Below are 25,037 nucleotides of genomic sequence, written 5' to 3' on the forward strand. Positions count from 1 at the left end.
ATTAGTTCGAAAACTTTGATTATGCTTTAATTATACTATAATTGACCATTTTGAATGATTATTTCTAAAAATTAGCACAATATATGGATGTATATTGTAATGGTATGTGTAAATGTTGATGCTAAGAAGTCCATCTGGAGCGGGAGCAACTTCTAGAGCAAATTCTGACTAAACTTGTTCACTCAAGTCATTGCTCATTCCTATTCATGTTTGCTGTAACAATTCCTTACGAGATGCTAGTGCTACTAGACCTTTCTAAGAGAAAAAAACTTTAAAAAGACATGAAAAATAATTATAAAATAACAATTTAATTATAAAATTAAAGGAAGCATGACATATTTGCCTGCAAAATAATTATAGATTATTTATTATAATATGTTTATGTGTAATATGAAAAAGATAATAAACTCTAACTGAAATAGTGAAAATTAAAGTAAATTAGATGCTAAAACTCCTAATTTAAGAAATAAGTTTGAGAGAATTTGAGAGATTTGGAGAAAATTGGAATGAATTTGAGAATAGAAGAGAGGATTGAAATTGAGGTGTGAAGAAGGTGAAAATGGAACATTAAAAAATATAAAATACAAAAAATATAAATAGAAAAATGAATTAAAATAAAAATATTTGGGAAATTCTAATCATCAATTTCCAAGAAATCGTGGAAAAGTAGCTATCAAATCATTAATCCGTCACAAATTCAATTGAAATTTCCCCTAACACGATTTCGATCAAAATTTTACACCATATTAGAATATTTACTTTTGTTTCTTTTTTTAAAAAAATACTTTGTCATTCTCAATTTTTTTTTTACTTTTGTTATTTTTTAAGTATATATATATATACTAGAAAAGATAGACATGCAATGAACATGAAATCTTGCCATTTTAATAATAACAAAAAGAATATATTAGTTTTTTAGCATGTAATAAATAAATAATATATATATATATATATATTAAAAAAATAATTACAACAACACTTAAAACTTAGATATATGTATATTGAAATTCTACTACCTTTTGGCTATGTTTTTGCGTCTTTTGTTTGTATATTGTTTTGAGACTAGAATTTTATAAGATTGTTGCACTATATTGTTGATTAAAAATCATTTTTAGTCCCTAAAATTTAGAAGAAACTATAATCCATTAACTTTAGTTTGTAATGATTTAGTCCATGTACTTTCAATTTTGTAATAATTAGTCTCTAAACTATATATATTTTAACCAATTAAACTATATCTAGATCAACTATTATTTGTAATGTTTAGATATATTTTAACCAATTAAACTATATCTAGATCAACTATTATTTGTAATGTTTTGTACAACGAGGATCTATTAAATTGATATTTAACATAAATTTCATCGCATCTTTAATTTAAAAAGTTTTGACTTGTAAATTTAGGTTAATTATTTGTTTCGCCTAAATTTCAATTGAATTTGTGTTTAATAGTTTTCTAAACTTTAAAATTTCCTTATTAAATGTGTAACAAAATGTCTAAATAATTGATATTATAGCTACAAAGGATAAAATGAAATATCCCAGACATATTTATGACATGTTTGAGAATGATTTTGAAATTATTAAAATCACTTTAAACGCATTTTTAATTGCTCAAAATCAATTTTATGTTTAGTTATATACATTTAAACATATTTTTTATACACTTAAATTTATTTGGAATGATTTAAAAGTACTTTTTAGGTTATTTTGACTCTTTTGAAATCATTCTCGAACATGCTATTAATGATAAAGTTGAACGACGTGGAAAGTAAGATTTCTTCGATGGCGGTTTATCAAGGCTTAAAGGGAGCGGACGATAAGGGTTTAGCATGTTTTATTAAGGATTTCTAATAACTACCCACATTTTACAGACATATCATCTATACATTTTTCAATCCTTAAAAATAAAATGGTAACACCTTTTATTGTTGAAGAAGATATGTCATTTATATTTTTATTGTTGAAGAAGATATGTCATTTATATTTTTCTTGTACCGAATATGTCATTTATATTTTTCTTGTATCGAATTTTCATCTCTCATCCATACGTTTTTCAATTTCTATGGTAAAATATTTTTCACATAGAGAAACGTATTATTGAAGAAGGTATGTCATCTATGTTTTTTTTTTCTATACCAATTTTTCGTATCTCATTTATACATTTTTCAATACTTCTAAAGGAGTTCTACGACCTTTCATGGAGAGAAACGTATCATTAAAAAAGAAAATAGTCATCTATATTTTTATAGTACCGATCTCTTTAAGCATATTATAATATGTAGATTTGTTTTTCTTTGAAAATTTTACAATCAACAATTTTAGAAATTTATTTTATATTGATCTACATTTGTTTGCACGAGAATGCCCCATAATTTTTTTTTTTTTTTTTTTTTTTTTTTTCTCATTTCTTCTTTTGGAGATTGTTCCTTATCTCTTTAGGTATGATGTGCATGAATTTGAAATACATTCAATAATTTTACCGATTGTTTTGTATTTTTTTATTTTGATATAAACATTTGCTTGCGTTTGAAATTTAAACACCCGATGCATTTGATTTTTTTTTTATTAGTGAACAACGTAGAATTAAAGGGTTTTTATTTTTAGTATTATTGAATTCAAATGTGGAAAGATTTAGTTGAATATGAGATTTCAATCAATACTTAGAATCATAGGGTTTTATTTTGAGTATTATTGAATTCAAATTGGGGGAGGTTTGGTTGAATTTGTTTATCGTTCAAATTTTGAAAACAAGATTTTATATCTAAATAATTCTATCTATTTTAAAAAATTATTTTATTTTGATATACATTTGTTTTTAATCATGGATTTTTTTCAAGATTTGATTGGGATAAATGTATTATCAAATAAGGTATAATCCATTTCTTTCTCTTTCTCCTTCTTTTCATTTTTTCTTTTTTGAGTAGTGTTTTTCATCTCAAGTATTATGATGTATCTGATTTAAAATACAACCAACAATTTTACAAATTTGGTTTATTGTTTTATTTTGATATACACATTTTGTCTGTTTTTTTAGTATTATTTTGTGTGACTTTTTTTAATCACTAGATATATTTTTTTAAGATTGAAGTGCAACATAAAATCATGTTTTATTTTTAGTATTATCGAATTCAAATTTGAAGAATTGAATATGGTTTTTTTTTTTTTTTTTCCATTTTATCAACATCAAATCTCGACGATAAGATTTTATATCTAAACAATTTTATTTGATAACCTTAAACCTTAATTTTTATTTTTTCTAATAGAGTATCTAGACAATTTTTGTTAAGATCAAAAGAAAAAAACGTTGATATTGAACTTAAATTAAATAATCGGGTCCCTCTTCTCATGATAGAGAAAGAACATGATTCATAAGTATATCTTATAAATTCGAATTATTCATTAGGAGGTTCATTTGGAAAACTTAAGGAACGAGAATGTAATTACAAGGGTAAAATATAATTACACCAAATTGAAATTACGAAGACTTGTGGAAGATCACTTACTGATGATGATTTATGGATAGTAATATATCTACAGTGAGGAGAGTGGCAACTATCGAGCTATAGTGATGTTCAGGAAGTTAACAAATAGTAATTATTCGGTTTTCGATTAAAAAGTTTTAACATTTAATTACAAATCGTTGGAGCTCATGATCGTTAGGTCCATAAGGTCTTCTAACGACTCATTATATTGGAATAACGAATTGAGTAATTGATTGTATGAAATTAGGGTTATGAATTTGAAATTGCAAGATTCAATTTTTAGGATTTTCGATTGATTGTATATGATACAATTAGAAACATTTAGGTTTGATTGAAATTAAACGAAATTGAAAAATCAATTAATATTTAAATTATGATTTAAATATAAAATTGATTCATTGGTGATATTAATATTTTACTAAATTAATATTTAGATCACTACAAAAAAAAAAAAAAATGAGCTTCTCTGACGCCTAAATCGGTTGTCAGGAGAAAAGGTGTCTCCCGACGACGTAAAACAGTGTCCCATCGAGAGTTCTCGGAGAACTCCCGACGAATAAAATAGGCGTCGGGAGTTCCCTTGGAACTTTTGACGGATCTCCGACGGGCGTCGGGAGATGGGATCTAGTAAAAACAAGATCCCTTCTTCCTCATTTTCCCCATTCTCCCCACTTTGAACCTTAACCCGCTGTCGCCGAACCCTAACCCGTCGCCACTGCCATTCTTCCCTTTCCCTTTGCCGATCTCTCTCATTTTCCCATCATTCTTCCCCGCCGATCTCCTCCCCCTGCTCCACTCCCTCGCTCGTCGATCCCTCTCCCTTCCCTTTGCGTTTTGCTCTTTCAAGTAGTCGCCACCGTCGCTTCTTCAGCCATCGTCTAGTCCAGCCGCTACCGCCTCCCCTCCTTCAGTTGACTCCTTCAACTGCCAGCCGCGGCCTGTCGGTAATCTTCCCCCTTTATTTTCTCTTATTTTGTATATTAATTTAAATCATTATTTTTAATTTATAGCATGTTATTGTGGATTGAGTTTTTTTTTTTTTTTTATTGTGAATGTTGGATTGTGGATGTTTCAATTTATACATTTTTTTATGGATTGATTTGTTATTGTGGATTGTGGATTAATTTATAGCATGTTATTGTGGATTGTGGATGTTTCAATTTATGTAATTTTTTAGAGTGTGGATGTTATTGTGGATTTTTTTTTTTAATTAGCATTGTTTTTTATTTAAGCCATAGATTGTGGATGTTTCAATTTATGCAATTTTTTGGATTATGGATGTTATAATTTACTTAATTGTGGACTTATTTTGGGGAAAAAAATCAATAACATTAGGGCAAAAAAAGTCAAATCACGTATTATAAATTATTTAAAATTTTAAATACTCCGAACAAACTTGGAATTTTGTATAAGTTAATCAAAATTCATGCTTTGTCTTCTAATCTAGGTTATTATTTTGGATTACAAGTTGGTCAGAAAAGATTTATTTTTAAGGATGAATAAAGAATGGATTAAACTAAGGAATAAGTTATCAGTGGAGTATAGAGAAGGAGTATCCCAGTTTTTAGATATGGCGAAGTTTCATGTTAATGATTCCGGACAAAAAAGATGTCCATGCAAGAATTGTATGAATTCAATTTGGGACAAAATAGATATTGTGGAACGACATCTATTAACATATAGAATATCTCCCTCATACTGTGAATAAGTATTTCATGGAGAGCCAGCAAACTTATCTAGAAGTTTTGAAAGTCATATAAGTCATTCAATACATAATGTTGAAATAGATAGTATATAGAGTAATGTTGTCGAAGAAAATGAGATGTTGAATCTTATAAACGATTTACAAGTTCCAATTGAAAACAAAAATGCAAATGAAGAAAGGATTAAGAATGAAATGTTCTCTAATGGTCAAGAAAGAGATACCACGAGCTTATTCGAGGATTTAATGACCAAAGCATGTAATGAATTATACCCTGGTTGTTCGCAATTTTCGTCCTTGAACTTTTTAGTGAATTTGATGCATATCAAAGTTCTCAACGGCTGGAGTAACAAATTATTTGACATGTTGCTGGAATTATTAAAAGTAGCATTTCCAGCTGACACCTCTATACCTACTTCCCTTTATCAAGCCAAGCGAAAATTGCGTGATTTAGGCCTAGGTTATGAGTCTATTCATGCGTGCAAATATGATTGTGTATTGTATTGGAAAGAGTTTACAGATTTGTAACAATGCCCCATTTGTGGTGAGTCTCGATATAAAGTTAAAGATGGCAAGGCTAAAAAAATACCACATAAGGTATTGCGTCATTTTCCATTGATACCGAGATTAAAACGATTATTTGCATCAAAAGAAGGCGCTTCTGACATGAGATGGCATAAAGATAAGCGAGTTGAAATGGAGGATGTATTGCGACATCTAGCTGATGCAGAGGGGTGGAAAAATTTTGATCGTGAATTTCCTTATTTTGCTTTAGATCCCCGAAATGTTCGTTTGGGATTAGCTTCAGATGGGTTCAATCCGTTTGTAAATATGAGCACTTCTTATAGTATGTGGCATGTGGTGATAATTCCTTATAATTTGTCCCCTTGAAAATGCATGAATGAAACAAACTTCTTCATGTCTTTACTCATACCTGGTCCAAAATCTCCTGGAAAGGAAATTGATGTTTATTTGCAGATGTTGATTGAAGAGTTGAAAGAGTTATGGACAATTGGTGTGCGAACTTATGATTTTGTTACTGGTGAGTTTTTTCAACTATATGTTACCTTATTATGGATGATTAATGACTTCCCTATGTACGGTGACCTATCTGGGTGGAGTACAAAAGGTTATCAAGCATGTCCAATATGCAAAGAAGATAATTCATCATTCAGGATAAGAGGAAAAATATCATTTATGGGACATCAACGTTATCTTCCAGAGAATCATAGTTGGCGTCGAAGTAGGCAACATGATGAAAAAGTTGAACGTAGACCTCCTCCAGTCGTAATGAATGGAGAAGAGATCTAGGAAAAGTTGAACGTAGACCTCCTCCAGTCGTAATGAATGGAGAAGAGATCTTACAACAAATAAATACGCTAAACTTTTCTGTGCTTAGCAAACATTCATCAAAGTAAGATAAAAAAAGAAAACGAATTCTAAACTGGACTAAGAAAAGTATTTTTTTTTTCCAACTTCCATATTGGTCTAGACTATTGTTACGACATAAATTGGATGTAATGCATATTAAAAAAAAACATATGCGACAATTTGGTGGGCACATTGTTAAATATTGAAGGAAAGACAAAGGATACAACAAATGCTCGATTAGATTTACAAGATTTGAAGACAAGAAAGGACCTACACTTGATACAGGTCGATAACAGATATGTAAAACCACACACAGCATACACATTAACTAATGGTGAACGGATTTCATTTTGTAAGTATTTGAAATCAGTGAAATTTCCTGATGGGCTCGTGTCTAACATATCACGATATGTGAATGACAAAGATGGAAAAATATCGGGGCTGAAAACACGCGACTGTCATGTGTTGCTTCATAGACTACTCCCTATTGGTATTTGAGCATACCTACAGAAGAATGTATCCACTACTATTGTTGAATTGTGTACATTCTTTCGCGACTTATGTGCAAAGACAATATGTGTAAGTGATTTGAACAGACTACAAGTAGACATCATAGTCATACTTTGTAAGTTGGAGAAAATATTTTCGCCTGCCTTCTTCGATGTTATGGTACACCTTGTAGTTCATCTATCATATGAAACCAAAGTGGTGGGTCTAGTTAGTTACAGTTGGATGTATCCTATTGAAAGAAGTTTACAAACATTAAAACAATTTGTACGGAACAAAGCACGTCTTGAGGGGTCTATAGCGGAAGCATATGCAATGAATGAATCATGGAACTTTTGTTCGCGATATCTAAGTGGGATTGAAACGAGATTCAATAGAGATGAACGAAATGATGATAACATTCCCGATCATGAGATATTTGGTGAATTTGAATTATTTAGGCAGAGGATACGACCATTAGGGGCGTCAACTTTACGGATGCTATCAGCGGAGGAAAAGCGTATTGCACATTGGTACATTCTCAATAATTGTAAAGAAATAACAGACTGTCGCAAGTACGTTTCAAACTTTTTCCTTTTCTAAGTTCTAGGGTAAATCCTTTGATATAATTCAAATGATCAATTTTATAGGCAACATTTGAGGTTAATTCGTCGTGAAGCTCAAAGCACCTCTAACTTATATATAAAACATCAACACAAATTTCCCGATTAGTTCAGATCTCAGGTATACATAGTCATTTTATAGGCAACAGTTGAGAGATGATTCATGTGGATTTAAGAAACAAATCGATCAATACATCACACTTTTGATATGTCGATGAGCCTTTCATCTTTGCTATCCAAGCACAACAAGTCTTTTACATTGATGATATCAAATATGGTAGCATTGAAAAGTTGTTCAAGTAGTCCAAAATAAGCGAATATGGGATGTACCAGAAGTGGATGATGTTGAAAACGCACAACTAGATTTACTAGAAATTTTTGGTGGAGTCCAAGTGGATGAAACCATTGAGGAGGTTACTTTATGCAGAGTTGACGTTGATCCTACAGTTGTGGAAAGACCAATTATTGTACATGGCGATCATGACTTCATAAACAATGATGATGAAGAACAATTATCTCCCAATAACAGCTCAAGTACTGATGAATAATTTGAATTAGATTACGATGATGAGTAATGATGTATCTACTCAATTCTTTTTTTCTCTGTTTACACGTATTTCATATTAATTTAATATTGTTTTGTCTTTTTTATGTTTGTATAGATACGATGTCAAACCCTAATAGGCAACATGAAGCTGATGAAGAATTCCAGGAGATATATCTAGGCAACACGGGATCTTCTGTGGGTGATACTTCAGGTTAGTATATTTTGAAATATATTTTGTTAACTGAAATACATCATAAACCGTTTAAAATTTTCTATTCATTAGATAGTAGCTCAGCATCCACTTGGAGGAAATGCGAGCATTATCGAAACATCGAGTTGGAAAAATACGTCAAAAAACATGGCAAAATTACAATCGTGATAAATAAGGGGGAGATGAAACCGATATCTCAACATTCGGTCGATTTAGTAATGCGATTGGTGTCGCCGTGAGATCTGCATTTCCAATACGATGTCGTACTTTTGCTGAGGCTCCAAACGAGTTTATAGAATTGGCTAAGACTCTATTGCTGGTAAGTAATTATAAGTTTATTCTTTTAGAGTCAATTGTAGATTAAGAGTCATGAACATCATCTATGCTAATTCTTCCTTCATTCTTTTGTAGCCTCATTTCAATCTTGATCTGTCCAGTCAATGATTTAACCGTTTTATAGAACATCAAATGCAAAACTCCTTCAAAGAAATTAGAGCATATTTGCACAGACATTACAGGAAATGTAGAGATCCTCAGCAAGCACGTGCCAACTTGCCTAGCTGGCTTAAAAATAGGCCAGAAGATTGGTATTTTTTGTGTGACCGCTTCGAGAGTGAAGCCTTTCAGGTAGAATATTTAGGGCGTGTATCATTTGTTGCATTTACTAATACATCATACTTTTGACATTTATTTTTTTGTTGAAATATAGAAAATGTTTGTGAAAAACAAGAAGAATAGAGAAAAATTACCGTTCGACCACGTAGGCAGATCGACGTCATTCCTGCAAATTCAGGCAGAGTTGCAGGAAAAGGAAGGTCGAGAAATAGAACGTGTTGACCTATTTAGGGAAACACACTCTAAAGGTGGCAAGTTCATGAACGAGGCAGCTGAAAATGCACCTGTAACATTTTTTGCTATACTATCGTGTTGTTTTTCATTTCTAACTTTAGTCGTTCATTCTTACACATTTAATTAATATGTCTAGAATCAAATGTTGGAATTACAATCCAACCCCACTCTAGAAGGTTCTCAACCACTAATAGGGGATGAAATCTGTGAGACAGTTTTGGGTAGACGACCCAGATATTCAAAAGGCCTAGGTTGGGGCCCTAAACCTAAGTCAAGAAAGGGTAGTATCTCATCAAGCTCGTCATCTACTCAAGGAACGGAGAAGGGAATGGAGGAATTGAGAGCCAATTTCGAACAGTCTCAGTCGAAAATTAAGGAACTTGAAGACGTTCAGAAACAAATGAAAGAGAATCATGCAAGACAAATGAAAGAAATGAAAAAAATGATTGAAGACATGATACAATCATAGAGAGGAGACCCATCGAATTAGGTATGATTACTACATTATTTAGTTGTCTAATATGTTGCTATCCTGTAGTTATGGTAGCAAAGTAGTTATCTCTTAAGTAGCTTTATGATAGAGAATTATTGGCTATCCTGCAGTTATGGTAGTGTTTTTTGTCGTTTTGTGTGTTTTTTGATGTGCTATCCTGCAGTTATGAAATGATGTTCAGAAGGTTCCATGTTTGTCGTTTTATGTGGGTTGAGATTGGTTTAAACCATTTTGAAGACAAAGTTTTAGTTTTATGTGTGTTGGTTCTTGTTTATGATATTTGTGTGTTTTTTTATGTTCGGGAGGTTCCATGTTTGTCGTGGGGGGTAGGTAGAGTTTCATTACACTCGTCTTGTCGTTGAATTTGGAGTCCTTGTGTATTTATGAATGTTTACGAAGTTTTAATGTGTCGTGGATGTTTTGTTTACGAAGTTTGAATGTGTTGTGGATGTTTACTGATTATGACATTTGAATGTTTTTGTTTTATTGTAGAATGTTGTTCGGAGATGATCTTGGACGATTGTTGAAGATGCTATGTTCTAGACGTGTTTTAGACGTTGTTTTCATTTTATTTCATCTATGTATTTGTGATATGAATGTTTATGAAGTTCTAGTAACGACTTTGTTTTATTTTAGGATATTGTAATTTTTGATTTATTTGTTATAGTATGGACTTCGTTTTCGTTGTTTTATTTATTATGTGAATCTTTATTTGGTTAATTATATTTTACAGGTTATTCAGATCAAATTTTAAAAAAATTACAAACTATAAATTGAAAATATTCAAAAGACAAATTTCAACTAATGAAGGAACTCCCCACACATATATTACTGCGTCGGGAGTTCTTATAACTCTCGACGCATCAAATAAACCATCGGGAGTTCAAGCACTCCAAACGCATGAAACAACCGTCGAGAGTTCGGGAACTCTCGATGCATAGAAAACGGCATCGGGAGTTAGTTGAGGAACCCCAATGCATATATAGGGCGTCCCAACTGCCAATGCTGTATATAAGGCGTTGGTAGTTAGTGGAACTCCTGACGCCCTATACATGCGTCGGGAGTTCCTCGACTAACTCCTAATGCCATCCTATCATCCGTCAGGAGTTCCTTTTCTGATGGGTTTTTCCCGACCAAACTCTCGACGACCTATTATTCATTGGGAGAGCTTTTCTCGACGCATTTTCCGCCCTTTTCCGACGAATTGTGACGTCGGGAGAAGTTAGATTTCTTGTAGTGGATATTAAATTAATCAATTAAAATTAATTTTATTTAAATTAATTTTATAAAATGAGTTTTTGAAATCATTTTATGTTAATGGGTTTTTTCAATTTTAGGAAAAAACCCACTAACATGTTTTATGGAATATCATCAAATTCTAATTATTCTTGGTGCTGATCTTCAAGCTGGAGCTACCTAACATGCAACAATATATATTTGCATGTTTTTTACCTATATATCGAAGCTCCATGCATGAAGATTAGAGAGAATGCTTAAATATATTTTCTGAATTGATAACCTGAAAACCCTACTCTCGTTTTTCATCAATTCATCTTGTTCAAGTGTTTCCACCACACATTTCAACTTGAGCATAATAGAGAAGATCTCGATGGTAGTCCTCTCGGTGATTCAAGCTCTATCTTGGTGTTTTGCAGCTGATTTCGTGGAGGAATCTTCAAAGGTAATATGTGTTTCAAATCCTCTTTTGAATATCATATGTACAACATGCTTAAAACTTAAATTAAATGTAGTTTAAGTGCTTATTGATTCTGTAGTCTTTCATTGCATGATATTTCTTTCCTTCAGTTGGTATTAGAGCATGATTTAAGCACTTAACTATTGTTAATTTGAGTTTGGTGGGTGTTTTTTTTCATGACCTACATGAAAAAGTATGTTGATATGGTTTTTCCAGTGTTTTGGCATTTTAATCCTTTCAATTATGTTGTTTCTCTTGTAATTGGCTCTTGTTTGATGGGCTTTAATATGTGTTTAGGAGTCTTTAATTCATATGGAGTCATTAGAAGTTGAAATCAGGATGTAATTGAAGAAAGAAGTGAAGAAGGTTGAGCTGCATATTTCCAATTCTTCAGCTACTGTTTGAATTTCCAATGAGATTTCTAGCTCAAGCGAGATTCTGTTGGAATTTCGAGCGAGATTTCAAGTTCAAACGAGAATTTGAATCAAATTTGAGAGAGATTTCTAGCTCGAGCAAGATTCTGTTGGAATTTCGAGCGAGATTTCAAGTTCAAACGAGATTTTGAATCAAGTTTGAGCGAGATTTCAAGCTCAAGCGAGATTCTGATGGAAGTCTTAGTGAGATTTCAAGTTTGAGCGAGATTTTGAATCAAGTTCAAACGAGATTTCAAGCCAGGAGTGAGATTCTGATGGTTTGAGCGAGATTTCAATGATCCAACAAGAGATCAAGTTTTAAACAAGATTTCAACTTGCATCGAGAGATCAAGTTTTAGTCAGATTTCAATCTAAGCGAGATTCTTGAACCGGTTTAAGAAGGTTGACTGGTTTTCTTCAAACCTGGCCTGATTCATTTTCAAAATTGTTTTTATTGACCCGATTCAGGAGGTTTACATCCGATGCAAGCAATTTTGGGTCCGATTTGAAGCTGTTTGAAGCGATCAAGAAGCGGTTTGGAGCTGTCAACTATTTTTTTGTAATACATAGGCTTTTGTTTACTTAAAAATATGCCAAAACTACAAATTGTATCAGTATGTGTTTAATTGTTTATGCATGCAATGTATGTTATAATTAAATAAATCTTGTATATGCATACAGTATGCCATATAGATTTAAAATCCTACCGTAAGAAGCATGTTACATGCATTTAAAGTATGTTATAAATTGTTATAATATATAGTATGCATGTATAGGGTTTCTTTTAATATAAATGTTATATTAAATGCCTTTGATGAATGTTGTGGATGTTCAATATGTCTAATTTTTGTAAGTTGTTATAAAATTGAATTAGACTTTAAAATCCATAACAAAGAGACACAATATGCCCACTTAGGTTAACAACTAGTTTTAAAATAGATTGTTACCTTATAAAATTTGGTTACAAACTCAAATTGGTTCATAAACCTGTCTTAGGCCTGGTACTTAAGTTGACAGTTTACATAACACCTCCTACTTGGGGATTATGATCGAAAGATTGAGCGTTGTTAACTGATTTTATGAGCTTGCGTGAGCAGTGTGAGGTTTAAAACTAGTTTAAACACTTAGACATCGTAGGGTTATATCCAAATATAAATGTTATACTTGGATAAAAATGACATAGACTTAGGATGTTTTAAAAGTTAGCCGTTTTTAAACCTAAGTAAATAGATACACAAATATTTAGAATACTTTAGTGGGAGATTAACAATATATTCAATATATAGTTATTAGCTCTCATGTCCTCAAAAGTTCACATCGTGAGATCCATGCTCGGCTTTGTGTCGCTTTTACCGCAACTACTCCATTCGAAAAGTGTTTACATGGGTCAATAACAAGGTGAATGAGGGAAGTAGTTCATAGTAAGTGGGTGAAGGAAATGTGTCAACATTGTCCTACAATCTCCTCCATTAGTTTGAACTGTGAGATTCCTATGTTGCGCCTGTTGTCGTTTTTTGGCGGCACTAGCTAGTCGTTGACCACAACGAACCCCACAGAGGGTTGTAACATAGGATTTGGAACAACCCAGGCTTCAGTAAATGAATAGGTTCTTATAGTTTTGTCTTGAGTATTATCTTCCATTTCGGGGGCATATTCATACTATTCTATAAAATCTAAAAATGGCGAGTCACACTTACAAGAATTACTAATTGTTAGTAAAGATCTTGACCGAAAATGATAACCAAAAGAACTATAGGAGTAAAGAGTTATTCTGATATAGTATTTGGTCAAGAAATTGTCTTGCTTCAGTGAAGACTGCCCTCGGTAGCAACTGTTCTAAATCACTAAAGTATCGTTGCAAATAAATAAAGATTTATTGGGTACTTTATTATTTTGCTACAATTGGATTTAGATGCATAAAGTTTAAACAAATTATTTCAGCAATGTCAAATTCAATCATACAACTACTAGCTTCCGATAAATTTAACGGTGAAGGATATTCAAATTGGAAATCTAACATCAATACAATATTAGTTGTGGACGATTTAAGGTTTGTGTTGACGGAGGAATGTCCTCCGGTTTCTAGTACAACAGCAAACCAAAATGTTTGAGACATCTATGATCGGTGGGTTAGGGCTAATGAAAAAGCTCGGGCCTACATCTTAGCAAGTATACCTGATGTACTTAATAAGAAACATGAGGTAATGCCCACCGCCCGTGAGATAATGGTGTCACTTTAGGAGATGTTCGGGCAACCGTCATCCTCTATTCGACATGAAGCCATTAAGTATGTCTACATTACTCGCATGAAATATGGAACCAACGTTAGATAACATGTTCTTGATATGATGGTCCATTTTAATGTTGTTGAGGCTCATGGGGCAATGATAGATGAGATAAGTCAAGTAAGTATGATATTGGAATCTCTCCCGAAGAGTTATCTGCCATTCAGAACCAATGTCGTTATGAACAAAATTACTTATAATTTGACTACGTTGTTGAACGAATTACAAACATATCAGTCTATGATGAAACTTAAGGAAAAAGAAATAGATGTTATTTCTAAACCTAAGAAATTTTTTAAGGGGTCATTGTCTGGAACAAGACCCAATGATAACAAAAAGTCCGTTCCTTCTTATTCAAAAGATAATCCGTACAAATAAAGAAGAAAGGTAAAGGGAATAAGAAAACCACTGCTAAGAAAAACAAAAAACAAAAACAAGACTCCCAAAGGAAAGTGTTTCCATTGTGGAGAGGATGGGCACTGGAAGCATAATTGCCCAAAGTATTTGGCTGAAAAGAAAGCAGAAAAGGTGAAACAAGGTAAATGAGATTTACTAGTAGTTGAAACATGTCTAGAGAAGAAGATTCACCTAACCTGGATATTAGATTCAGACGCCGGTAATCATGTTTGCACTTTTCTACAGAAAACTAGTTCTTGGAGAGAACTTTCTGAACAGGAAATGACTTTCAAGGTGGGAACGGGTGAAGCATTTCAGCTCATGCAGTGGGAGATGTCAAGCTATTTTTTGGAGAATATTTTCATCTTACTTAGAAATTTGTATTATGTACCTAAGATGAAAAGAAACTTAATCTCCATTTCCTGTATGCTAGAAAATATGTACAAAATATCTTTTGAATCTAATGAAGTGTTTGTTTTTTAAAGGGGTGTTCATATTTGTTCTGTAAGACTCGAAAATAACTTGTACATATTAAAATCAACTGAAGCAAATGCCATTCTAAATATAGAGATATTTAAAACGGCTGAAAATAAAAAACGAAAAATTTCTTCTAACGCCTATCTTTGGCACCTCAGACTTGGTCACATTAATCTCAACAGGATTGAAAGATTGGTAAGAAAACGGTCATCTAAGTCAGTTAGAAGATAGTTCTTTACCTTCATGTGAATCATGTCTCGAGGGAAAAATGACAAAAAAATCTTTTTCTGACAAAGGTCTTCGTGCCAAAGAGCCTTTCGTACTAATACATTCAGACTTATGTAGTCCGATGAATGTAAAAGCACGAGGAGGCTATCAGTATTTCATCAGTTTTGTTGATGATTACTCGAGATATGACTATATTTACTTAATCAGTCACAAGTCTAAAACCCTTGAAAAGTCTACAGAATTTAAGACCGAGACAGAAAATTTGTTAAGTAAAAGAATTAAAACACTTTGATCTGATCGAGGTGGTGAGTATATGGATTTACAATTCCAGAACTATCTTGTAGATCATGGAATTCAATTCCAGCTCACAACACCTGGAACACCACAACAAAACGGTGTTGTAGAAAGGAGAAATCGAACCTTGTTAGACATGGTCCGATCAATGATGAGTTATGCTCAGTCACCTCAATCCTTTTGGGGGTATGCAGTATAGATTGCAGTATATATTCTAAATATTGTTCCTTTAAAAAGTGTTTTAGAAACATCGTATGAATTATGGAAAGGTCACAAAACAAGTTTACGTCATTTCCCTTTCTGGGGTTGTTCGACAATGTGTTGGTACAAAATTCTAAGAAACTGGAAACACGTTCGAAGTTATACCTTTTTGTAGGATACCTTAAAGAAACAAAAGGAGGATTGCTATATGATTCCTAAGAAGACCAAGTATTTGTATCGATAAACACTACATTCTTGGAAGAAGATCATATAAAAAATCATCTACCTCGCAGTAAACTAATATTGTAAGAAATGACCAAAGATGCTACAGAAACATCAACAAAAGTTGTTGATCAAGCTGGTCCATCAACAACTGTTGTTGTCCCGTCACGTCTATCTCAAGAGTTGAGTATGCCTTGACGTAGTGGGAGAGTTATTCAACAACCTAAACCTATATGGGTCTAATAGAAACTCAAAACATCATACATGATGATGAATTAGAGGATCCATTAACCTTTAAAAAGGCAATGGAAGATGTTGACAGGGAATAGTGGATAAAAGCAATGGACGTGGAAATGGAGTCTATGTACTTCAACTCTGTCTAAGAACTTGTAAATCAAACACTTGGGGTTAAACCTATAAGTTGCAAATGGATCTACAAGAGAAAACAAGACCAAATTGGAAGCTGCAAACCTATAAAGCCAAACTCGTGGCAAAATGTTTTACCCAAAGAGAAGGGGTTGATTATGAAGAAAATTTTTCTCCTGTTGCCATGATAAAATCAATTAGACAACTTCTATCCATTGCCACATATTATGACTATGAAATATGGCAAATGGATGTCAAGATAGCTTTTCTGAACGACTACCTTGATAAAAGTATTTTTATGTCCCAACTAGAAGGGTTCATCAAACAAGGATAGGAACAAAAAGTCTGTAAGCTTAAACGATCTATTTATGAGTTAAAACAAGCTTCAAGATCCTCGAATATAAGATTTAATATTGCGATCAAATCTTATGGCTTTGAACAGAATGTTGACGAACCTTGTGTATACAAAAAGATAGTCAACAAGGCTGTAGCATTCTTAGTTCTTTATGTTGATGATATCTTGCTCATTAGGAATGAGACAAGCTTCCTTACTGACGTAAAGAGATGGTTACAACACAATTCCAAATGAAAGATTTGGGTGATGCTCAATATGTTCTAGGCATACAAATCTTTCAGAATCGAAAGAATAGAACCTTAGCACTATCTTAGGCATCTTATATTGACAAGATGTTGTCAATATATAATATGCAAAATTCTAAAAGAGGTATGTTACATTTTAGACACGGAATTCATTTGTCAAAGGAACAGTGTCCTAAGACACCCCAAGATGTTGAGGAAATGACAAGAATTCCATACGCATCTACAGTTGGGAGTTTGATGTACGCAATGCTATGTACACGTCCTGACATATGTTTGCAGTTGGAATCGTTAGTAGGTTCCAATCCAATCCAGGACACAGTCATTGGACTGCTGTAAAAAACATCCTCAAGTATATAAGGAGAACGAGGGACTATATGCTTGTGTATGGATCTAAGGATTTGATCCTCACTGGATACACTGATCTTGATTTCCAGACTGACGTAGATTCCAGGAAATCTACTCCAAGATTAATTTTTACTCTCAATGGAGGAGCTATAGTTTGGAGAAGCATTAAGCAAAGTTGTATCACTGACTTCACAATGGAAGCAGAATACGTAGCTACATGTGCAGTCGCTAAAGAAGAACCAAGGAGTATGGCTATGCAAATTCTTGGCAGACTTGGAAATAGTTCCAGATATGCACCTACCTGTCACACTATATTATGACAATAGTGGTGTTGTTGCCAACTCAAAAGAACCAAGGAGTCACAAACGTGGAGAACATATTGAAAGAAAGTACCATCTCATAAGAGAGATAGTACACTAAGGAGACGTGATCATCACGAAGATAGCCTCTGAAGACAACCTTGTCGATCCATTTACGAAGGCCCTCTTGGCTAAAGTGTTCGAGGGTCACCTGGTTGGACTAGGACTCCGAGCAACGTAATCTAGGGAAAATGGGAGAATATCTATGGTATTTGTGATGCCCTAGTTTATTGTATTTCCCCTTTATGTTTCTTAACATTATATTGTATATATTTGTTCTCACTGGAGCTTTAGTCCAAGTGGGAGATTGTTGGGAATGTCCTAGAACTCGCAGTTCGTGTTAAACATTTTATTTATCAATAAAATATTATTGAGTATTTTATTCAATAAAATTGTTGATTTTGCACTATATTATGAAAATCCAATAAACATATCCATGGCTATAGTGTGAATACTTTAACTTTATGTAGTGATATAAACAAGATCAAGTTAATAGTATATAGCCTAAATGGTCTACAAGTATATGGATGAAATTGGGTATCTCATTCTAGTAACACTATTGGATGCTACCCATTTTGTATAGGTAATACAAATGATGTGATCCACAGATCATTCATGTAGAGATATGTGAGTGGGGGCATCCTATGCAATAAGTTTGCATATAGACTGGACCACAAAATAGTCACTTTTCTTTATAACGACCGTTTACTGTTAAAACTGACTATTTCATACTTAAGTAACCTAGGATAACTCAATCTTAATCCTGAGCTAGCTATGAACTTCTGTTTATTCGGGATTATCCTTTGATCTGCATGGGTGAGAGTAGTTCAACAACACTGCTCAATAAGCCTTCTATTTTGGGGATAAGACTAGATGAATAGCTGGGGACATAGCCCTGCAAGATGGAATTCACTCCTATCCATTTTAGGGTTAAGCAGATATGTTGTTCTTTTAAGTACTAATTCCAAGTCTTGAACAATCGAGCCCCCATCTTCTCATGATAGAAAAATAACATGATTCATAAGTAGTATTATGAATCGAATTGTTCATTAGAGGGCCAGTGTGAACTTAAGGAACGAGATGTATTTACAAGGGTAAAACACTAATTTTGACCCAATTGTAATTACAAACGACTTGTGAAGGATCGACTTACTAATTATGGTTTATATGGATAGAAATATATCTATAGTGGTGTGTCTTGATAGTTAACGAATATAATTAATTCGATTAAAGAGTTTTCGCGAATTAATTACAGATCGTTGGAGCTTATGATCTATAGGTCCATTAGGTTCCTCTAATAGCTCATTAAATTGGAATAACAAATTGAGTATTGATGTATGAAATTAGGGTTATGAATTTGAAATGTTCAAATTCAATTTTTAGGGTTTTCGATTGATTGTATATGATACAATTATAAACATTTAATTTAATTGAAATTAAACGGATTTGGAAAATCAATTAATATTTAAATTATGATTTAAATATAAAATTGATTCATTGGTGATATTAATATTTTATTAATTTAACATTTATACATTAAATTAATCGATTAAAATTAATTTTATTTAAATTAATTATTTTGAATTAATTTTATAAAATCAATTTCAATAAAATGATTTTTTGAAATCATTTTAAGCTAATGGGTTTTTCCAATTTTAGAAAAAACCCACTAACATGTTTTATGAAATATCATCAAATTCCAATTGTTCTTGGTGATGATTTTCAAGCTAAAGCTGCCCAACATGCAATCATATACATTTGCATGTTTTTTTTACCTATATATCGAAACTCCATGCATGAAGATAAGAGAGAATGCTGAAATATATTTTATGAATTGATAACCTGAAAACCCTACTCTCATTCTTCATCAATTCAACTTGTTCAAGTGTTTCCACCATACATTCCAACTTGAGCATAATAGAGAAGATCTCGGTGGTAGTCCTCTCGGTGATTCAAACTCTATCTTAGTGTTTTGCAGCTGGTTTCGTGGAGGAATCTTCAAGGGTAATATATGTTTCAAACCCTCTTTTGAATATCATATGTACAACATGCTAAAACTCAAATTAAATGTAGTTTAAGTGCTTATTGATTCTGTAGTCTTCCATTGCATGATATTTCATTCCTTCAGCAGATACATGAATATGAAAATTTGGTGGCAAACATTTTGATCGAGGGCATGAAAATCTATGAGATTCTCCAAGCAAATGTACTACTTGAAAAATTTCCCCCATCCTAGAGCATCTACAGAAATCATCTAAAACATAAAAGAAGGACCTGACACTCAAGGAGCTGATAAGTCACATGTGCACGGAAGAAGTCAACAGGCTAAAAGATAAGCTAAAATCTAGAAATCTAAATTCAGTTAATGCTAACTTGGTTGAATCTTCTGCTATTAACAAAGATAGGTTTAAAAATCATAAAAAGCGGTCTGGAAGAAAAATTCCTCTCAAAAGAATGGACATCACAAAACTGCTGGTGGGAAGATTGAAAAGAAAAAAATTGATTTGTTATGTCTGTAGGAAATCTGGGCACAAATCCTTTCAATGTAGTCAAAGAAAAGAAAGGTCAAATCAACAACCCACACCACAAGCTAATCTTGCTGAACAAGATGACGTAATCGCTGCTGTTGTGGAAGTAAACCTTGTGGAAAACAAAATTGACTGGATACTTAACACCGGAGCTTCGAGACATTTCTGCTCAATTCGAGAGCTCTTCCATGACTATGAGGACACTACTGACGGAGAATGTGTGTTCATGGGTAACTCTACCATAATAGAAGTGCTTGGAAAAGGGAAGGTTCTTTTAAAATTAACCTCTAGAAAAACTTTATCTTTAAGTAATGTATTGTATGTACCTTCATACCTAGGAAATTGGTATCTGGGAGTCTATTGAATCAGATTGGGCTTAAGATTGTCCTAGAAGCTAACAAGGTTGTACTCACAAAAAATAGAGACTTTGTTGGTAAAGGATATCTTGCTGATGGTCTTTTTGTATTGAATATTGTCCTTATTACAAATTTGATGAATGCAAGTGCTTCTAATTCTGCTTACATAGTTGAGTCTCTTGATATGTGGCATGGTAGACTAGATCATGTGAATTTTGCATCGGTTAAGAAACTTAATGATTTAAAATTTATCAATGCATCTGAAACACATGAAATTAGTAAATGTTTGATTTGTGTAAAACAAAGTTTATCAAGAAACCTTTTAAACTTGTCATATCTAGAAGTACAAAATAACTAGAACTGATTCACTCTGATTTAGCTGATTTAAAAAAACACCATAAGTAGACATGGGAAAAATTACTACATTTCTTTTGTTGATGCTTTTTCTAGACATACTAAAATCTATCTTTTAAAAACAAAAGATGAAACTGGTAATATGTTTTTGAAATATAAAGCAGAAGTAGATAACCAATTAAATAAGAAGATTAAAAGGTTAAGGTTAGATAGAGGTAGTAAATACAGTGACAATACACTTAAAGAATTTTGTGAATAAAATGGAATTATTCATGAATTTACTGCACCTTATTCACTTCTACAAAATGGTATAGCAGAACATAAAAATAGAACTCTTAAGGAAATGATGAATGCTATGTTGTTAAGTTATGGATTGTCTGATGACATGTGGGGGGAAGCTGTGTTTTCTGCCTATTTTATTCTTAACAGAGTATCTCACAAGAAATTGGATAAGACACCTTACGAACTCTGGAAAGGATATGCACCTAATCTCTTTTACTTGAGGGTGTAGGGATGTTTGGCTAAGGTACCATATCCTGTATTGAAGAAACCTACAGTGGGATATAAAACTTTTCATTGTGTATTTATTGGTTATGCTCAAGATAGTGTTGCATACAGATGATGTGCTTAAATGATAGATTTGTATGTGAATATAGGGATGCAGAATTCTTTGAACATGTGTTTTCAATTGAAAAAGGGAAACATTGAATATATTAGAACGTCTAATTATGAGAATGTATTTATTTCTATGGTTTCTTTATATAATAATATGCATGAAACAAGAAATAATATAGCTTCTAGTAGTATGTCTGAATCTGTAGATATTAACACTACAGATAGAATGCACGGTATAGATCCTAGAAGAAGTAAGAGACAAAGAGCTGAGAAAATTTTTTGTCTTGATTTTTTAACTACTTTTTTAGTTAAGAGGCCAAATGATATTGATTGATAGTTTGCATATATGTATATAATAGATAAGGATCATAAAACTTACCAAGAAACCTTAAGTTTTGTAGACGAGCTTATGGAAGGAAGCAGTAAGAGTGAACTGGATTCTCTAATCATGAACCAAACTTGGAACTTAGTAGATCTTCCAAAAGGAAGTAAACCTATTAAGTAAGGGTGGATTTTCAAAAGGAAAACAAAGTCAGATGGTTCAATTGAAAGATACAAAGCTAGATTAGTAGTAATAGGGTATACACAAAAACAAGGTATTGACTACTTTGACACGTATTCTCCTGTAACGGAAATAGCTACAATTAGAGCCTTGATTGCACTAGTTACTATCCATGGACTTCTAATTCACCAAATGGATGTAAAAACAACATTCCTCAATGGTGATCTAGAAAAGAAATCTATATGGTACAACCTGAAGGCTTTACAGTTGCCGGTCACGAAAACAAAGTATGTAAACTGAAAAATCTCTTTATGGTCTTAAACAAGCTCTCAAACAATAGTATGGAAAATTCAATGATACTTTGATAAACAATGGGTTTAAGGTAAGCTCTTAAGATACGTGTGTTTATTCAAAGTTGTTTGGAGCTGAATGTGTGATTATATGTTTGTATGTTGATGTTATGCTCATTTTTGGAGCAAACATAAAGACAATACATCATATCAAATGACGTAATAATTAATGTTAAGATAAGAAAAACTGAAAAGGGTTTTTCACTGTGTCAATCACACTATATTAAAAATTTAAAAAATAAATTTGATTGTTTTGATGATCCTCCTGTAAGAACTCCATATGATGCTAGTATAAGTCTTAAGAAAAACAAAGGAGATAGTGTATCTCAATCTGAATATGCAAAGATCATAGGTAATGTTATGTTTTTAATGAATTGTACTAGACTTGATATTGCATATGTTGTGAGTAGATTGAGTAGATATACACATAATCCTGATAAGGATCATTGGAGTGCACTTCATCGTCTGTTAAGACATCTTAAGGGTACCATGAACTACTATTTGCATTTCAACAAATTTTCTGCTGTATTAGAAGGTTATTGTGATGTAAACTGAGTATCTGATAATGATGAGGACGGTTCTACAAGTGGATATGTATTCTTACTCGGAGGAGGAGAAATATTGTGGAAATCTGCTAAACAGACTTGCGTAGCTAGATCCACATTGGAATATGAATTTATTGCTCTAGAACTAGCAGGACAGGAGGTTGAATAACTTAGAACCCTTCTAGAAGATGTACCATTGAGGGGGGGCATCAGTACCAGTCTCTGTGCACTGTGATTCACAGGCTACCATAGGTATTACCAAGAATAGTGTATATAATGGCAAAAGGAGACATATACGTCTTAACCATGGAGCTGCAAAACAATTGCTAAAGGGAGGAGTTATTTTCTTGGAATATGTGAGGTTTGAGAAAATTTTGGCTGATCCTCTGACCAAATGCCTAACAAGGAAAATAATTTTAGAATCATTAGTAAACATGTGCTAAAACTCTTATAGGGTTCCATAGCCTTTGCCTAACTGGTCTATTACGATAGACTCAATGGTCCATAGCCCTTTGTTTGGGTAATCTGTTGCAATATACTTGATGGTCCATAGTCTGTTATGTGGGTGGTCCTAGGATGGACATAACAGATAATGAAGGAACTCTTATATAAGAGTACCTTTGAGCGGAAGCGGATCTTTCCAATTCATTGTGACAAAATTTCCACATATACATTCACACATACAGATATGCATTCAAACTACTAAATTACCAGCATGCTTAGAGATAAATAAACAGGAGAACATGTAAACTTACCAGTTGAAGACTCTCTACGCAAAAAATCTCGCTTTCGCTGGAACGATAAGCTATCGTTTAGAAACACCCAATCGTCTACCACAAACAGTCTCCACACGAACAGATGAAGAAAAGAGACGACACTACCACTTGGAACCCTCAATATTCTCGGAGTGAGAATCAAAAGAGTGGGTTCTATTCGGATTTGGTAGAGGGGACGAGGAAAAAAAATCGTATACAACGATCAAGCAAGTGGGAGAAAGGCTCATCTATCGTATAAACAAAATGCTTGATCGTTTAGGTGAAGTATACGATCGTGTAGGAAAAGCTAAGCGATCATGTAGGAAAAGCTAAACGATCGTGTAGGAAAAGCTAAGCGATTGTCTATACGATCGTTTAGTAAAGCTCGGGCGCTAAACGATCGTTTAGTAAAAGACAAACGATCATTTAGTAAAAGACAAACGATCGTTTAGTAAGTAGTGCGCGCGGGTGTAAGCAATCGTTCAGTAAACAACACTATCGTATAGAGTCTGATTTACTAAGTAATGACTCTCTCAAACACTATGCCATCAAATGCTTAACACACCATGAGCTATTTAAGTGTCTCAAAACGATTCTTCATCTTACTCATCAGTTACGAAAACAGAGGAGACACCGGCCAATTATCCCATAAATGTTCAATTAATAAATAATAAATATAATCACATTATATTCATAACCTATGGTTTAAAATCATACATTAACCATAATATTTTTCCTCCACTAGATATAAATCATATTTATATCCAGTTTTCTTAAAATTAATGTATCACATACATAAAGTTAATTATATCATATATAATTAACTAGTTCAATTATATCATATTTAATCAAACTCCCTCTTGTCAATTTGAACATTTCAAACTGACCAAAAAACTAATTCTCTACTTATATCCAAGCAACCAAGGGGATCTTATGGACCTATGGCTCGAAGCTCCAATGGTATATGAATAACTGACAACTCTTTAGCCACGATATCCACCATCTGTTAACTGCTAGACATTCCACTAAAGACCGACAACTGAACTCTTCTTACCATAGATATATTTCTATGTCCATCGGATATAACCAATCATCAGTACACTGACCCTTCACAGATGCTCGTAAGTATAGTTGGGCCAATTTACTGTTTTTTCCTCTGTAGTTACATCTTACTCCTTAAGTACCACTGGTCCCTCCAATGAATAATACAATATAGTCCTACTATGTATGAACACTTCTCGGGCCATGAGAAGGTGTGTGGTGCCACATCATTCAAGCCTCGAGATCAACCCTTAAGGGAGCAATCTATCTGCTTACCCATGCTTCGGGGAAGAAGTGAACTCCATCTTGTGTAGCTGAGTTCCCAGCTCCCAAATTAGACAT

The 25,037-nt window shown here is 33.0% G+C and overlaps 1 protein-coding gene across 1 annotated transcript; it reads left to right on the top strand.

Annotated features, from left to right (window-relative positions):
* Window positions 1-8,334: 8,334 nt before the first annotated feature.
* On the top strand, window positions 8,335-10,277 carry LOC150037607 (uncharacterized). The gene is made up of 6 exons (XM_090310956.1): window positions 8,335-8,425; window positions 8,602-8,744; window positions 8,873-9,052; window positions 9,135-9,326; window positions 9,411-9,689; window positions 10,260-10,277. The coding sequence occupies exons 1-6, from the start codon at window positions 8,335-8,337 to the stop codon at window positions 10,275-10,277; spliced, it is 903 nt and encodes a 300-aa protein (XP_090167082.1).
* Window positions 10,278-25,037: the final 14,760 nt, after the last annotated feature.

This window comes from Benincasa hispida, chromosome 2 (assembly GCF_027475165.1).
Source record: "Benincasa hispida cultivar pf3 chromosome 2, pf3_genome.v1.1, whole genome shotgun sequence".
Lineage (NCBI taxonomy): Eukaryota > Viridiplantae > Streptophyta > Magnoliopsida > Cucurbitales > Cucurbitaceae > Benincasa > Benincasa hispida.